This window comes from Aspergillus fumigatus, chromosome 5, assembly GCF_000002655.1.
Source record: "Aspergillus fumigatus Af293 chromosome 5, whole genome shotgun sequence".
In the NCBI taxonomy this organism is placed as follows: domain Eukaryota; kingdom Fungi; phylum Ascomycota; class Eurotiomycetes; order Eurotiales; family Aspergillaceae; genus Aspergillus; species Aspergillus fumigatus.
In genome coordinates, this window is record NC_007198.1 from 955,685 (window position 1) to 971,695 (window position 16,011).

The following is a 16,011-nucleotide window of genomic DNA, read 5'->3' on the forward strand; positions in this document are numbered from 1 at the left end:
TCATTAGTACTATACGGTTAGAGACGATAGTAAGCTTAATTTTAAAGTGTGCAACAGAGGGATATGGCATTACCCTCTTCCAACATTCACGTATTACTTGATTATTGCACAACCATAGCCTCTTCCTCGCCCCTCCCAAATCATATTATCAGCGTTACTTTGTTTCACACTCCCCCACACTAGGACGCATCTCCGCTTGTGATACAACCACATCCACCTTAGCAGATACAAAACAACATCTTTATACCTAGCCAGACTAGAAAAATTGCATCTACTCAGCCTCCTCTTCTTCCTTGCTGGATGTAAGGAAGAAGCGGCCCTTAGGCTGACCGGGCTGATCGTACTCGACGGTCAACCGAGCCAGATGACCGAGCAGATTCTGGATCTTGATATCGCCTTTGTCTCGCTTGGCTCGGCCAAGGTTCTCGAGCCACTTGAATTTGTTGAGCATGTAGTACACGAGCGCAATGACAATCTCCACACCGAGCGAGAAGCCCCAGACACGGACGACGGTTACAATATCCGTCCAGCCGTTGCGGGTTTCGACGAACGAGTCGGCTGGTTTGGTCGGCATTGTCTCGTTCGTGAACCAACCGAACAGGCAGAAAATGGTGGCCAGGACGTCCACACCCAGAATGGCAGTGACGAGGTGGATGGACGGCCACGTCTCCACCCCGCGAGTGACGAAAATGAGCCAGTTCTCGGTGAGGGCGACTTCCAGGAAAAGGACTTCCTGGATCGAGCCCCAGTTCTGGATGATACCGCCGGATGGAAGGAACATGGTGCCGCGCACGACCCAGGTACCCATCGCCAACAGCAGGCCCAGAAGCACGGAGATGAACCAGATCTTGGGAAGCTGCCACTCCACAGGACGCAGTTCAAAGGAGGCATTATCATAGGCCACTGCTACAGTAGCCAGATCAGCAAAAAGAGCAAGGAAGACAATCAACTCCACACGGATGCTTTCGTTGAGGATGATCATAGACGTCACCAGGTAGATCTCCAGGTGCAAGCAAAGCGCGATACGGTACTGGATGTAGGACTTCATGCGGTGGAAAATCTGCCGAGCCACCTTGATCGAGTCAATGATGGTAGACAATCCGGGCTCCAAGAACACAATGTCCGACGCAGATTGCGCTGCCTCGGTTGCGCCTTCTACCGCAATACCGCAATCAGCTTTCTTCAACGACGGCGCATCGTTCACTCCGTCACCAGTCATTGCTGTCAGATGTCCTCGCTCCTGGAGCATTTGCACCACCTGATATTTATGTTCTGGGAAGACTTCCGCGAAGCCGTCGGCTTTTTCAACCAGATCACTTGCCATGACACCACTCAGGCCACCATGAATGAGCTTATCGGAATTATACACCTTGGTTCCCAGTGCGAGCATTTTGCATGTCTCCTTGGCAATAGCCAATGCATCACCTGTAAGCATCTTGACACTGATTCCAAGATTCTGGGCTTCATTGATCGTATGCGCGGTATCTTCCCGAGGTGGATCGAACATGGGAAGCATACCAAGTAGTGTCCAATCCTCTCCCTCTTTCTGAACCGCAACACCCAAGGATCGGAAGCCTCTGTGGGCAAATTCCTGCGCCTTGTTCTTGTAGACATCGGCAACTTCTTTAGGACAGTTGGTAAGGGAAAGCACTGCCTTGGGGGCGCCCTTGGTACAGGTATACCTGATTCCATCACAGGTGGCCACCGTCACGATTCGTTTCGAAACGGGGTCGAATGGGATATATTTTTCCGTCTTCCAACCCCGTCGAAGAATTTCTCTTGCTCTGGGATACTGCCTTAGCGTGAGAATGGTAACTTTATCGATGGGATCAAGCGATTCGATATTATGAGATGATGCTAGGGCGGCCACGGCAAACATCCAGTCGACGTCCACACCCTCTGCCACATATGGCTCTCGAATGCTCAACTTGTTGGCCGTCAAGGTTCCCGTTTTATCAGAACAGAGGATATCGACGCCCTGTGATCATTGCTTTTAGCACGCTATTCAAAGCCACTCCGGAGTAAAGAGTTCAACCTACAGCAAGTGATTCAATCGCAGTTAGTTTTTGCACAATAGCCTTCTTCTTTGCCAGATAAGCCGCTCCAACCGCCATGGTGGTGGTGGTAACGACAGGAAGACCGACGGGGACACCGATAATCAGTAGCGACAGTGTATAGTGAAGAAGCGTCTGCTGAGGAGGCGAAGCAATGGGGATATGGCGGAAGAAGCCTCCAATCCAGGCAGCCAGAATCCATGCCATGACAATAACCAAAAGAGATGTACCAATCTGGTCCATGACAATTTCAAAATGGCCAGCCCCCTTAGCTGCCAGAACCATAGAGGCGGTTTTGCCAACGAAAGAAGTCTTCGCACCGCTCTGGACAACTGCATAGGCCTTGCCGCGCTTGCAACCGGTGGTATAGTAGATCAATTGACCCATATAGCGATCGACAGCAAGAGACTCTCCTGTGATGGCCGAATGGTCGCAGGCAAGGATGGGGTGGCTGCGTTTTCTGGAGGACTCCTGTTCACCCTTCCCTTCCTTGCCCTCTTTCTCATTGTCCTCGACATCGGACTCAGAAGTGCTACTGAGGTCGCCTTGTTCCTGCATTCTTTGAAATTCTTCCCAACCATTGGGGTCATTGTAATCGCAGATAATCTTGGCATCAGCAGGAACCACTTGGCCTTCACCAACGATGATCTAGAAAGGGGCATCAGCAGGTAGTCCGAAGAGAAGACAGCTGACGTTATGGTGGGGTACATACCACATCACCAGGAACAAGCTCTCGGGCCAAGATTTCTTGTTGTTGGCCGTCACGAACGACTGTCGCTCTCATGGCAATATCTCCCTTCAAACTGGCAACAACGTCGGCAGCCTGTTTTTCCTGATACCAACCGACTGAGGCGTTCAGACACAAGATACCGATAATGACACCAAAGTCAATCCAGTCATCCAGACCTGCCGCAAGAAGGACAGCCAACTCCATGACTGTGAAGATGAATGATTAGTGTCATTGTACTTAAAGCTCGACGAATCGAAGTCATATGTCATACCGTAGAGAATTGGACCTCTGAAATAGGACAGGATCTTGGCGATCGGGTTTTCCTTCTCAGATGTGAGTTCGTTCCATCCTGAGACACGACGTCTGATAGGAACTTCCGAGCTGGGCAGGCCTTGACGAATGTCTGTAATAAGCCATTCTGGCGGAAATTGGCCCGGCTCTTTATCTACATGCTTAACTTTGACCTTGCGCTTCTTCCACGGAGCGTACCACACTCGCTTCACTTTTTCTTCCTCGACACCCTCCTCCCTGCCAGGCTCGCGGTAGGTCGAGACGTACTTCACAAGCTTGCCATACTCGTCAAGGTTCGCCCAATCCTCTTTGTAAGACACACGGGAGATACGTCTTGAAGATTGTTGAGAGATACGGGATGGGCCGCGTTCGACATCACCTTGACCTTGACCTTGACCTTGACTCTGACCTTGACCTTGGGAGTGAGCTTGTTCAGCCATCTTTGCTCCTTGGCAATCTGCCTAGCGCCGAGGATATCAAAAGAGTCCCTGCAACCGACGTTCCTGAGTTTCGAGGAATTCTCAAAGTCAGGTTTCTCGTCGGCTAGAAGAAGTAGAGAACGAAATTCACCCCCGAAATATGCAGCAATGCAAAGCCTTGGAGAAAAGAGCGGTAGATGACGGGCTATGTTAGTGAGAGAACTCCCCTTTGCGCCCAAGAAAGATGTAAGGATAATCGCTGATTTTCCTGAAAGGTAAGGGCCTGGCGCAGGTTATTACCCTGGCCAGCAAACGGCTTCCAGAAGGCAGCAAATGTTGACGTAGTATAGACTGGCTTGGGGCGGAACGAAGCACAGGCTAATCAGGGACTTTTGCACGCTGCTGTATCTTCAACCCAGTCAGAGACTACGGGTAACCTAGGGGTCTTGACTGGTGATTCGGCGATTGCTGACGGTCTTGACGTATGAGACAGCACCGTGGCATATCCCGCTGAAGCTCCAGACTACGCCAAGGTAGTCCCCAAGGAAGTAATGTATTCCATACGTCCCGGTCATTTTTCTGGTTAGGATCAGGACTAACTCGAAGGAAACAGCGAAAATAGCATTACACTGCTGTGATCTCTCGACCTTCAGCTATGGGATACCATCGGCATTGGCCCAAAGGGAACCACGGAAGCTTGAAAGGAGACGATGGAGATAGCGGTTAAGAGACGAATTGGGATGAAGCAATGGCGGAAGCTTGTTTCTTCTTTTCTAGCTACGGCAGGTCTATCCAAGACCGCCAATAGGACTCAGTAAGAGGTGTGTGGGGATGAAGTCAATAGGGTTGTGGAGTAGGAGACGCTGGCCTGTACTCTGTAGATGATAGTCCGTGCGAGTATCCAAGGGGGAGACACAAGTTGTGGAGTAGCGGACTGCCTGTTGCAACGCCAGTTTAGCGCTCCCGAAAGGTCCGGGCTGCTTGTATGTAACCCAACATAGTTCGTTTTTATGGGGCCCTTTTGGCTTTGTGAACTCAAATGATTAATGTCTCTCTATGATCTTGACATGTTCTAGACGTAATCTTCTCATTATCCTGCGTGGTCTCTCGTCATGGCAATCAGTACAGACCTGGCGTTGATCTATAAGGTCCTACTCCATTAGCTTGTTGCATAGATAAAAATCCCGAATTGCTAGAGGCACACAGTGGACGAACTTCTTACAAAGCAATGAAGAAGATCCAAGCGAATAAGGTGAAAGGAAGAGGGAAAAAAGATGATCAAGTAGACGATGACCACAGGCCAACTAGTAAGCCATGGAACAACGCTGTCGGTTCTCGCCGGATGGCTCGTGTCCGGCCAAGAGGTAAGGTAGTTTAGTCTTCGACGTCATGAAGATCATCTTTCGCTTCTCATGGAATCACATCTCAATGCAGCTGGGAGAAATTGTGGAGATTGTACGGAGTAGAAGATGGCGCGATGGCGCGGGTAGCGCAGACCGCGGCAGCTAGTATGGCGTATAGATAGAGCACACCTTAGACCATATTGTGTAAGCTTCCTTGTAGGGAGCATCAAGGTATCGTTGCTGCAAAGAAGAAGGGAAATAACTATAAGTACTGGTATTCTTGCAATTAACAAGACTTACACCTGTCGTAAATCAGCGATTTAGCATCCTAACAATGTAAATTGAATTCTCTTTCAGTGCTTCTAATATCTACAGCGTTGTAGACACATGCGTGGCTTCGTTAAGTCCCAAATATCGAACTATTCATCTATTTGCCCGTCTTGCCCGTGGGAATGTTGAACAAAACAGCCGGCTTGCCCGGTACATAGGCCCGGTCAACACGGTAATAGCCCTTGCGCTCAAACTGGATGATGTCACCTTCTTTCAGTTCAGCGACGTTGCAGTCAGCAACAGCGTCCTCTCTGAACTCGGTGTTCTTGTTCAGGACATCCTCAAGGACGTCGTCCTCCTGCAGGGTGTCCTTGTTGAGGAGATAGTCGAAATCGACCAATTCAACGGGAATTAGGTCCTGTCCCTCAGTAGAGAGCCACGTGACCTTCTTCTCGGTCTTTTTGAAGTCACCTTCCAGGTGGAGCTCCAGCTCCAGCTCCTTGACGATGCCTGAGGTAGGATCGGTCTCGATCTTACGGACAATGGCATTACCCCAGCTCATCAAGGTGATCTCTTCATCTTGCTTGAAGCTCTTGGCATCTTTCTGGTCGAAAATGACCGTGTTACCAAAAACCACCTTCTTCATACCAACTGCAGGGTTCTTGCCGTGCTTAGGTTTCTCTTCCGTGTAAGGTGTAGCCGGGCCTCCCTTGACGATCGCCTTGACCATATCCTTCTTGAGAATGGCAGTGTGACGAGGTGCGACAGGATCAATGTACTTCTTGTTGGTCGCCCAGATCAGGGTCCAGTCAAGGTTGGTGATGTTCTTGCTGGGTCCCTGCTTAAGAATGAATTCTCTCAGAGCAGGGATAGTCATTCCCCTTCGTCGGATGCCCTATGAAAGGATTAGCGTGGGAAGTTAACAGTACATGGGAAGTAGGTGAGATGGTAAAAAATGCCGGATGAATAAGGGGATTCGCAGGCATGACTAGGCATGTTACTTACTCGGATGGTGGGGAAACGAGGACTGACATCGTTAGTAAGACAAGAATCCGTTTGCAAGCAAAGGTAAACTTACTCATCCCATCCCCAGACGACACCTTGGTTAACGAGCTTGGTAAGTTTTCTCTTAGACAGCAAGGTGCGAATGAAGTTCATGCGAGCAAAATCCCAGATTTGGACATGGCGAAGCTTGAGCGTGTCCAAGAACCACTGGTACTGAGGGTTGCGATCGCGGTATTCAATGGTTCTGAGGGCATGAGTCACACCCTCAATTGAATCGACGATAGGGCAGGCGAAGTCATAGGTAGGATAGATCTTCCACTTCGTCCCAGTGCGGTGGTGAGGGGCAGGGTTGCAGCGGTAAATGACAGGATCACGCATGGCCTTGTTGGGGTTATCGACAGACATCTTGGCTCGGATACACCAACGGAGACCCTCAGGGGTACCCTTCTTCATCTCCTCGAAGCGGGCAAGGTTCTCCTCGACGGATGCATCACGACGCTTGCTGGGTTTTCCATTCATTCTCTGCTCAGCCATGACCTCCTTCTCGGTATCGTCGGCGTAGGCGTTACCGTCCTTGATGATTTGAAGGGCGTACTGGTAAAGCTCGTCAAAGTAGTCACTGGTGTAGCTCATCTTGTCGGGCTTGATGCCCATGAGAGCAAGATCTTCAATGATCGCGTCCTGGAACTCGAGCTTCTCGTTCGAAGGATTTGTGTCGTCAAAGCGGACAAGAAGGGTGCCATTATACTTCTCGTGGGCAAAGTAGTCGTTGAGCAGCGCAGCTTTTGCGTGACCGATGTGAAGATAACCTGAAGGCTCGGGAGGAAACCTTGTCACCACGCCTTTTTCAGTGTTGAGAAGAGCGATGTCGTAGCTAGCTCCCTCCTTCGCCTTGGCGGCCTTCTTCTCTCGCACAGCCTGGTTCAAGACCTCCAGTGTAGATGTGGCCCACGGGCACAGATCCTCCAAGAAATAGAACCAACGAGTCACATTGACAAGTGAGCCCTTCTTGATCGCGGCAACTGCGACACGGTTGCCTCGGATGGCACCCCAAAGGGCAATGTCGGCCGTCGAGAGAGCGTAACCGACGACGAAAGATCTCAGCAGGAGGTGGGTATCGAGGCGCTGCAATTCAGGGTCAAGGGCCTTGAAATCTAGAGGAGCAAATGCTTCCAACTGAGACAGCCATTCATTCTCCTATAAAAGGAGGGTTAGTATCACTTATCAGTGCTCATCAGCAGTAAGGCTCCATGGCGCCTCTTACCAGCTTCTCATCCTTGCTGTTAAGGAAGGGGAAGTCTTTGCGGAGTTCCTGAACAGCATTGATAAGGCCAAAGATAGGATTACCGCTAGCTCCAGTGTATTGCACGACGGCCTTGTCTCCTTCACGAAGAACCGCAGTATCCTCATAGGTGATCGATATCACTGGGCTTGGTCGTGCCTCGTTGATGGAAGTTGCGACCAGTAGGACAGGAAGTACATAGGGCTGATTGGCCCTGGTGGCCACAGTAAGCTGATACTGAGACATTGCGGCCCTCAAAATCCGCCTCGAGTGAAATCGACCTGCGAGAGCGTAACAAGTGGGCTGTTGAATTCCCCGAAAATTGAATAGTACAGAGGGGCATCTGACTCAAAAGGGACTCCGCCGGCGTTACGTTTCTCCTGCCCGCATCACTGAGAGAGAGCTTTCGGAGAAGAAAACATCTCCGTCTCCCAGGAGTTAGTCTGAAAGCTCGCATCAATCCACTCTTCAAACCATGTCCTCCTTCGGCTCGATCCTGCCGTCGGCGGCAAGGAGCATTCTCTCAACATGTCAATTGCCTCTTCGACAAAGAACAATGGCGCCTTTGCTTTCGAGCTTTCACCAACAGGTCCGAGGAGCCAAGAGCAATGCTCAGGCCCGAAATAAAAAGGCCAAGGCGAAGAGCAAGAAGGAGAAGAAGGGTCCCCGGGAATTCAAGCAGAAAGACCTCAAAGATGTTGAGCAATTCTCGCTCTGCGATGCCATAAGGTAGATGTTGCCTGGGCTGAGGCACTTCACTCGCATTTCTCACTAATCTCTGGTTATTCTACTGTAGATATCTCCGCGCTTTCGAAGTTGGTCGCGAACCGACTGTCTCCAAATACGAAATCCATATTCGTTTGAAAACAAAGCGTGACGGGCCAGTCATCCGTAACATGCTCCGATTCCCTCACTCCGTCCAGACCGAATCACGAATCTGTGTCGTGTGCCCTCCTGGAACAAGACACGAGAAGGAAGCTCGCGCCGCTGGAGCTGTTCTGGTAGGTGAACAGGACGTATTCGATGCTGTCAAGGCAGGCAAGATTGAGTTTGATCGTCTCATCTGTCATCCCGACAGTTTGGACGCCTTGAACAAAGCCGGGTTGGGCCGGATTCTTGGTCCCAGAGGCTTGATGCCGAGTATCAAAACAGGTACTGTGGTTGAAGATGTCGCCGCTAGAGTTGAGATGCTTCGTGGTGGTACGGTATACAGAGAGCGTGATGCCGTTATTCGACTACCGATTGGGCAATTGGCATTCTCCCCCGAACAATTGAGAGACAACCTGCGCGCGACGATTGAACAGGTGAAGAAGGACGCGGCCAGCCTCAACGATCGTATCGTGAAGGAGATCTATGAAGTTGTAAGTTGATACTTCATATTAGCGATTATGAGCTTAGGGCTAACCAACACCAGGTTCTGAGCTCGACGAACGGACCCGGCTTCAGTCTAAATGGAGAGTTCAAGTCCGACAATTCCCCTGACACCGCTTCATTGACCGGCTTGTAACATATGTGATTTCCTTGGTCCATTATTCTTGGGTTTATATTGTACAGATCATGTTATTCTTTGGGAACAGCACGGTGCATAATGGTGTTTTCTGAGAACATATATTTCTAGAAGCTCATGCCTGATCCTGAACGCCTCTGCTATGCAAAATGAAGCTTGCGCAATGCACAAGGGTAAAGCTTATATCTTCAGGTTCTTCAATGCGGTTACTGCACTGGTATCCTCGCCCATTAGTTTGTAGAGTCGCAATACGGCCATCGTTTTCGTATCCCGCTTCGCCCCAGCATGACTGCCTTGCTCAAGTGCTGTTTTCAGGTCCACGAGCACCGTGGCCCTGATTTTCGCTAACCGGGGTCGTTGGTTAAGTAAGAATGGATGGTCACCACCAATCCGTGAAGCCAGTCGGGTGAGGTAGACGTATTTCTGTATGTGATTTTCCAGTCTCCGCAGAGACACTAGCGGAGCTGCAGACGAGCCAGTGGGCAGGTCCTCTTCATCACTTTCCTCACTCTCGCTGTCCAGCAGGTCCGAGTCCGTGTCGAGTCCCTCGGCCGATTCGCGTTGGTGCTGGGTCGGTGCATCACCAATCATCAATCGTTTCTCCAGGTCCTCAACACGCTCTGCGAAGTCTAATAGGGCCCGAGCAATGTTCGCATGCCCTGTCAGTCGCCTCTTTTCATTCAGGAGTTTTTCCATGTCGCTTTGCCTCGCTTCCACCTTATCCCGTATAGCTTGAACCTCCCTCTGAAATGACAAAAGCCCAACCCGAACCTGCTCGACCTTCTCTTCGCCCCCCTGCAATGCGCTGCCAAGAGATAAGAAATCACCATAATTTTCATTGACTAGATCTAGCAACTCCCGACTGAGCGCTTGGTCCAGATTCCGCAGTTCTTGTCGGAGGTCTTCGAGGCTCTGGTGCCGATTGGTCAAGGACGAGAGGTAGTCTGCGGGGTTAAAGTCGGGGGCGAGAAATGATGCTCGAGTGAGAGGCTCAGGGAATGGCAGGTCGGAGGTATCATCGTCAAGATCAGAGGCTGACTCCTCGGGGTCGCCAAACTATAAGCATGAACTGTCAGTGCCTTGGACGGGCGAGCCAATGGGGTATATACACGGAGTGTTTGCATACACGAAACCTGTTCATTTGGAATGAGAGGGACACTCGAGCAGATTAATGGTGATTGAGTATGCAGACAGGGATAAAGTCTTGAGAACAATGACTGGAAACATAGCCGGTTGGTTCGTCAAGAACTCATGTCATGATGTTTGTGAGTTGGTAGGTTGTAGCAGTAACGACCCGTCCGCATAACTGCCCCCTCGGCTGGTTTGTTCCGTCCGGTAATAATAGATGGATCAGTGTACCACGAGTAATGGCTGTCGTTGTCGCATGCCAACGCATTGTCTTACTACATCTGTCGTTTTTCGAAATCCCACTAATTGGAGCAAAGTGGCATCTGAAGGAGCTACCATTACCTGGAAATTTCCCACGCTGGAGTCTACCGAGTCTCTCAGATGCATGCCAACATGGATGGCACTCTTTCTCATGTGCCAATGCAGGTTTGATCATCTGGGCAAGAACCTCGATCGTAGATACGTGTCCCGTCTCGTTCATGCTGTGATTTGACAGCTGCTTGACTCCCTGTTACTGTTGGAGGATCAGCCGCAGCTATGAATCATCATGAGGGCGGGGTTTTTCTGGTGGACGTATTCCCTCCGCGTCTTCCTGCATCACAGCTGCGACGAGTACACTTGGATAGAAACGTCCTTGACTGATGGGATGATTTTGACAACAAACCAGAAATCGAGACTTTCTTCATATTTTATGTGGACCCTGGTTTGTTGATAATGGATTATAGGTCGGACAGGCTGTCATCCCACCACGGAGTCCAACTATCGCCCTCACTTTCTGGCCAGAAATGGTCACAGCTCACACCGTCTCACTCCCGTCCGGTAGTCGAGACTGTTGGTCCATCTCATCAAGCAAGCTCCGGCCGTTATAGAGTTGCTCTAGATACCTCTGCACGGACATACCGCACCACTGCCTTACGTCAAATCAATGGGAATCACAGACCTCCGTCCTGGGTCAATCGCCAGGCCAATCGTTCTGGCAATCGGTCCTCGACGTTAGCGTCTCAGCCAGTACTGGTTCGGGCGTATTCTGGAAGTACAGATGACACTGGAGAAATATCCAATATGCCTTCACGGCTGTCATTTCCATTCTCAGTTCGGTCTGGAACGCCAAAGCGTGGCCCAAGCCTTCCCTCAGAAGATGACTTTAGTATTGATGGCATTCTGCGAGCCATCGAGCCTGAAATTCGAAATACTTTGGACGCGATTGGCGAAATATGCGGCCGAAGCAAACTCAGTTTGGCCAACGAGTATGGGAGTCATATCGCACCCTTGGGAGAGATTCGGGCTCCCCCTGGCGGTCTCTTGACTGTCGAGGAAGCCAGTTCGGACCATGAGAGACAACCTGATGATGCTATGATAATTTTTGACGATGACAGTAACAGTGTCATGGGTGTGCGAGATTACACCACTCTGCCTCAATATCGTTACTTAGAACAGACCAGACCATCTACAATCCCCCCTTCTACGATGGGGTATCACTCATTCGTGCCGTTCTCTGTCGCAGAGGGCTTGTCTGTCCTCGCGCAGTCTGCCAATCTCGATGAAAACACCTCGGACCCCGTTGCAGATTCATTGCCTGCGACTAGGGAATTCATGTCGAAGCCGAACTCAAGCGGTCGAACATTGCTCGGAAAGCAGAGCGAGTGCATTACAGAGGACCATCTTAAGAGTATTTTGACACCTGCGCTGGTAGCAGAGATCCGCCTCGAGGCACAAGCCAACGGCCATTCATTACACGCATTACCTTCTGACTCTCGCCGAGGCCAGCTGTCCGCAGCAGAGAATGGTGATACCGCGACAAGGGATGGTGGACAGACAGATAAACTGTCTGTACTGACAGACGTGCAAGCGCTGTTCAACTGGCTTAGGAACGCTTCTCAGGACGGTCAACCTCGGTCCGCTGAAAAGCTGCTGCGTGCCATGCTCGAGAAACAAAATGAACATCCGCCAAGGAACACATGCTAGACATTGACGATTGATGGAATTGATTCCGTATGGTTATGCCCTTCTATAATGTTCAATCCATCGAATTGCTTAGCTTCTTTCTCTCAAACCTCCCGTGGCATGATCCGTTGAAGTTAAAAACCAGAAACTTTCAGTGCTGTGCCGTCTATCCTAGCGCAGTGGTTGAGAGGTCCTCTGAACAATGTGAAAGTAATCGGATAAGCTTCGACAGATATGGACTCGGATGGCAATGCACCATCGAGACGGGAAAACGATATCATAGCGGTATATAAATGCAAACAAACGAGGCTAGGACGAAGAGTATTGTTCATTTCAAGGCAGTAGTGAGGATATCAACTCGCGGCACTTCCGCTCTCAATCTGAGATATTAATGTCTTTGCAAACTCCTCAAATCGAGAGTATGACCAGCAGTCCTTATACCGCTCAACAAGTGGCCTGTTGTCGACAGGTTCCTCTGGCTGTTGAGCTTGAGTAGGCCCATCCTCTTCATCCGAGTCACTATCCACAACCATCTTCCCTTCAACCAGTTCGCCGAATTTGACATCCACAGGCACAGTACCTAAAAATCTGATCCCCAATTCCTCCGCCATGACCTTACCTCCGCCACTAGAAAATAAATTGCTCACTTCCCCACAACAAGGGCATGTATAACCGGACATGTTCTCAATCACACCCAGCGCCGGGATCTGCGTCTTCACGCAGAAATTGGCCTCCTTGCGCACATCGGACGTCGCAACAGCCTGGGGCGTTGTCACGAGGACTGCACCCGCCAAACGCGGCCGACCCATAGATGATGCCACAGCCGGGTCCGTCGAAGCCAGCGTCAACAGCTGCTCCGCCAACGCTATATGCTCATCGCTCGTGCCGGGCGGGGTATCAACCAGCAAATAATCCGTGGGACCCCAGGAAACATCCGACAGAAATTGCCGGATCATAGCGGTCTTCTTGGGGCCACGCCAGATCACCGCGTCTCCTCGATCGCGTAGGAGAAAGCCCAGAGACATGCACCGCAAGGCACCTCGTGGTGGAGCGCCATCTTGTGCTGTGTTCTCCGGCGGGTGTACTGATACGGGGAGCCAGCCGCGCGGGGTTTGTGTGATTTTTGCGTCTTCCAGTCCGACTATGCGGGGGATGGATGGGCCTGTTAGATCGATGTCGAGGATACCAACGGATTTGCCCTGAAGAGAGAGTGCGAGCGCGAGTTGTAAGGTAACGGAAGATTTGCCGACGCCACCTTTGCCGGAGAGGACCTTTACATATTCGCCGAGCGTCAGTGACAATTCCCAGAGAAGTCGTACAAAACAGACACAATTCAAAATCAGTCACAACAGCCTGTGTTGCTCCAGTACGGCTCATGGATACATCTACTGCTCATCCCACATCGACAGCAAACCGTTATCGATAAGATGTGATGAGGGGTTTGTGCTGGACTGGGAGAAATGACATGGGAAGACGCTACTCACCAGCACAATGTTCTTGACTCCGTCGAGAGGCATTTCTCGCTGGCTATCTGGCAAATTTGAAGTTGCAGGAATTCAATTGCGACTTGGAGACAGAGGCAAAAGGTGATGGCGAAACGGCCGATTTCGCAGTTCACTTACTTTTTCTGCGTCATCCCGCCATGTGGGGAAATCTGCTTATCAATCCAGGAGATTCGTTTTCTAACTATTCACCTCTTAGAAGAGGTATGTCGTCAATAGATAAGATACCCTTGACTCGACTACAAGCTGCAAGAGATAGGAAAAGTGCATTACTTGTAAAGTCCTCGGGCGCAGGATTGTTCATGATATGCGAGTCGTCCTTGGCCAGCATTGTCTACGTATTTACTCGTCCATATATGGATTACATAAATCGTGTCCTCGACTCAAATTTTATCAGGAGATCACAATGTGATTCTCTGCAAAGGAATTGGCTCTTTTCTATAGGTTGAGGTGGACAACAGACCTTTCAGGAGCCATAACTTCCACAATAGCAGCTTACTGCCACTTCTGGACGACCACACCACCTCGCTTGAACTCGGGTAGATCACCAAGGACAGCAGATTTGTCTGTTAGGTCCTTGTTCGGGAACGTAGTCATCAAGACCCAGGGACGGCTTTGGCTGGATGGGCTGGCAGCGGAAACGAACTGGTAGACGTCGCCAATGGTATGTGATGTATTGAATCGAGATGTAAGGCGAGTCCCATCACCAAGTCGGATTTGTAGGGTCACGATCGGCTGCGACTCATCCACGTCAGGCTTGACTGACTCTGCGCTTGGCTGACTAGGGGCGGGAGCCTCAGAAGGGGCTTGACTTCTGACGGCCGGAGTCGGGCTGCCAAGTCGTTGCCCTGTTCCAGAGAAAGGCTTATATTTCGGCTTAGGCTTGACGTATTTTTCCTCATGCTGCTTGATCTCGACGTCAACTTCTTGACCTGGTTGTACATTCATGATCGATAGCGGGGCACGGCCTTGTCGGATGCCGTCAAGGATTTCCGCATTTCGTGGGTCATCTGAACGAAAGAGATCACCGTCATCGACGGAGAATCCGTCCGCCCAGAAGTGAAGCGTTCTTTGTACTCGCTGGGGTCTCTGTAGTGTAGGTGCACTCGGGCTTTCGATGACCCGGCTTGGGGTGTCATCACCGCCAAGGGTGCGTGCGGTGCCGGTAAAGTAGGATCGTCTCGTTTGGGGTTCATCAGAAGACGGCAGCTGAGTCCTATACGTACTAGTCAGGTACTCTGTCACAATTTTGATGCTTAATCGTTAGGTGGGCGCAAGACTCACTTTCTGGCTTTCTCGATGATCTTCCTTTTGAGGTCATCTGGATTCTGTACAGCTAGTCCTGACTTCTCACCACCAGCAAAGAAATCTTGATTCTCTGTGTCATCTTCATCGGAGGAATCGCCGCCTCCAGATGCGAAATCCCCGAGGGTTGCAAATCTCTTCTTAGAGGTGGGTTTGCGCGATGAAGAGGAAGATTGCTTCGGCGTAGCAGTTCCGGACTGGGAAGAGCTGCCGCCTAATGACCGACCTGCTGATGCCGCTGATTCTGCGCCTCCAAGAGACCGACCACCAGCCGTGTTCGCACCTAGCATGGCTTCGTCTTGTTCCGCGAAGAATTCTGTCACCGCTGCCTCGATATCCCACCCATTCGCTGCCAGGTACTCTTGCGCCTTTGATATAGATGTCAGCGAAAGAGTTTCTCAGGCATCACACGGAATTAGCTTGAAGGGATATACCTCTGCGGGACGAGTGCCAGTCATTGCACAGAACTGAGAAACCACCTCATCGTTCTCGGCGGGGTTACGCTCCATCTTGGAAGGATATGAATTGACAGCTCGGTTCAGCGATCGAGCGCTGAGCTTGGGGTAAATAAGAATGTAACCTCTGAAAAACACGAGACTCAGATATTGAAATCAGAGTACGATGAATGTGTTTACGGGGGAATGAAATAAGAGAATGCCAAACTATCACTGGAGCTCCGATTTCGCCAAGGGACAAACACCGCGCTGATGAGGATACGTCACTGTTGCCTGATTGGTCATCCGGACGAAGAGATCTTCCGGTGTACACAGTAGATGTTGATGCCTTAGGTGTTTGGTGACTGACTGAACTCGAGCTATTGCTCCTGGTATAATTTGCGACTTCTGTATTTGAAGTGTATTTGTCCCTGGTAGCTTCGTCCGTAACTCGAAATATGGTCGCTTCATGAAACTCCACATATTGGCAGGGAATACTACAATGGTTATTACCTATGCTATCACCAAAACAAGAAGCTGTTGGGTGTCAGCAAAATATCCTAGTCTTATGGAACTGCATCTAGTACAAATTCTCAGACAGCAAATATGCCCTTATTACCAGGATTGATTTAAGCTAGAAATATGGGAAGAGGAAGTCCTCCGTTGCTGGCTTTTGGCCGACATTGATATTGTGGAACTCGGTACGGAGTACAGTAAAACCTCGTTATAACGAGATATTCCAGACAGACCAATTTTCTCGTTATAGGGAGGTTCTCGTTATATCAAGTGATATATAT

General features: G+C 50.3%; 7 protein-coding genes across 7 annotated transcripts; 2 read left to right on the top strand and 5 right to left on the bottom strand.

Annotated features, from left to right (window-relative positions):
- Window positions 1-43: 43 nt before the first annotated feature.
- On the bottom strand, window positions 44-4,978 carry AFUA_5G03550 (putative plasma membrane H(+)ATPase). The gene is made up of 6 exons (XM_742896.2): window positions 4,710-4,978; window positions 4,625-4,635; window positions 3,056-4,566; window positions 2,767-2,990; window positions 2,040-2,702; window positions 44-1,978 (listed from the first exon to the last, which is right to left on the bottom strand). The coding sequence occupies exons 3-6, from the start codon at window positions 3,513-3,515 to the stop codon at window positions 272-274; spliced, it is 3,054 nt and encodes a 1,017-aa protein (XP_747989.1). The 5' UTR covers window positions 3,516-4,566; window positions 4,625-4,635; window positions 4,710-4,978; the 3' UTR covers window positions 44-271.
- Window positions 4,979-5,094: 116 nt separating this feature from the next.
- AFUA_5G03560 (glutamate--tRNA ligase GUS1) lies at window positions 5,095-7,722 on the bottom strand. The gene is made up of 4 exons (XM_742895.2): window positions 7,377-7,722; window positions 6,186-7,309; window positions 6,113-6,134; window positions 5,095-6,002 (listed from the first exon to the last, which is right to left on the bottom strand). Exons 1-4 carry the CDS (start codon window positions 7,638-7,640, stop codon window positions 5,265-5,267), a joined length of 2,148 nt encoding a protein of 715 aa, XP_747988.1. The 5' UTR covers window positions 7,641-7,722; the 3' UTR covers window positions 5,095-5,264.
- A 109-nt stretch (window positions 7,723-7,831) lies between these two features.
- Window positions 7,832-8,901, top strand: AFUA_5G03570 (mitochondrial 54S ribosomal protein uL1m; the record flags this gene model as incomplete). Its single annotated transcript, XM_742894.2, has 3 exons — window positions 7,832-8,123; window positions 8,191-8,755; window positions 8,809-8,901. Exons 1-3 carry the CDS (start codon window positions 7,870-7,872, stop codon window positions 8,899-8,901), a joined length of 912 nt encoding a protein of 303 aa, XP_747987.1. The 5' UTR covers window positions 7,832-7,869.
- Window positions 8,902-9,081: 180 nt separating this feature from the next.
- AFUA_5G03580 (COG2 family protein) lies at window positions 9,082-10,443 on the bottom strand (the record flags this gene model as incomplete). Its single annotated transcript, XM_742893.1, has 2 exons — window positions 9,082-9,957; window positions 10,306-10,443. The coding sequence occupies 2 exons, from the start codon at window positions 10,441-10,443 to the stop codon at window positions 9,082-9,084; spliced, it is 1,014 nt and encodes a 337-aa protein (XP_747986.1).
- A 300-nt stretch (window positions 10,444-10,743) lies between these two features.
- AFUA_5G03590 (uncharacterized protein) lies at window positions 10,744-11,994 on the top strand (the record flags this gene model as incomplete). Its single annotated transcript, XM_742892.1, has 1 exon — window positions 10,744-11,994. The coding sequence occupies one exon, from the start codon at window positions 10,744-10,746 to the stop codon at window positions 11,992-11,994; it is 1,251 nt and encodes a 416-aa protein (XP_747985.1).
- A 332-nt stretch (window positions 11,995-12,326) lies between these two features.
- Window positions 12,327-13,490, bottom strand: cfd1 (Mrp/NBP35 family ATP-binding protein; the record flags this gene model as incomplete). Its single annotated transcript, XM_742891.1, has 2 exons — window positions 12,327-13,244; window positions 13,458-13,490. The coding sequence occupies 2 exons, from the start codon at window positions 13,488-13,490 to the stop codon at window positions 12,327-12,329; spliced, it is 951 nt and encodes a 316-aa protein (XP_747984.1).
- A 234-nt stretch (window positions 13,491-13,724) lies between these two features.
- Window positions 13,725-15,498, bottom strand: AFUA_5G03610 (protein phosphatase regulator SHP1). Its single transcript, XM_742890.2, has 3 exons — window positions 15,215-15,498; window positions 14,760-15,148; window positions 13,725-14,691 (listed from the first exon to the last, which is right to left on the bottom strand). The coding sequence occupies exons 1-3, from the start codon at window positions 15,287-15,289 to the stop codon at window positions 13,971-13,973; spliced, it is 1,185 nt and encodes a 394-aa protein (XP_747983.1). The 5' UTR covers window positions 15,290-15,498; the 3' UTR covers window positions 13,725-13,970.
- Window positions 15,499-16,011: the final 513 nt, after the last annotated feature.

Bases quoted from the DNA above. Each gene is read 5' to 3' on its own strand.
- AFUA_5G03550 (XM_742896.2), bottom strand. From the start codon at position 3,515: ATGGCTGAACAAGCTCACTCCCAAGGTCAAGGTCAGAGTCAAGGTCAA. The intron at 2,991-3,055 runs GTATGACATATG...TCATCTTCACAG, and splicing joins CAGAGGTCCAATTCTCTACG to TCATGGAGTTGGCTGTCCTT. The intron at 2,703-2,766 runs GTATGTACCCCA...GCCCCTTTCTAG, and splicing joins AGCTTGTTCCTGGTGATGTG to ATCATCGTTGGTGAAGGCCA.
- AFUA_5G03560 (XM_742895.2), bottom strand. From the start codon at position 7,640: ATGTCTCAGTATCAGCTTACTGTGGCCACCAGGGCCAATCAGCCCTAT. The intron at 7,310-7,376 runs GTAAGAGGCGCC...CTCCTTTTATAG, and splicing joins ACAGCAAGGATGAGAAGCTG to GAGAATGAATGGCTGTCTCA. The intron at 6,135-6,185 runs GTAAGTTTACCT...TAACGATGTCAG, and splicing joins GTCGTCTGGGGATGGGATGA to TCCTCGTTTCCCCACCATCC.
- AFUA_5G03610 (XM_742890.2), bottom strand. From the start codon at position 15,289: ATGGAGCGTAACCCCGCCGAGAACGATGAGGTGGTTTCTCAGTTCTGT. The intron at 15,149-15,214 runs GTATATCCCTTC...TCTATATCAAAG, and splicing joins CTGGCACTCGTCCCGCAGAG to GCGCAAGAGTACCTGGCAGC. The intron at 14,692-14,759 runs GTGAGTCTTGCG...TAGTACGTATAG, and splicing joins ATCATCGAGAAAGCCAGAAA to GACTCAGCTGCCGTCTTCTG.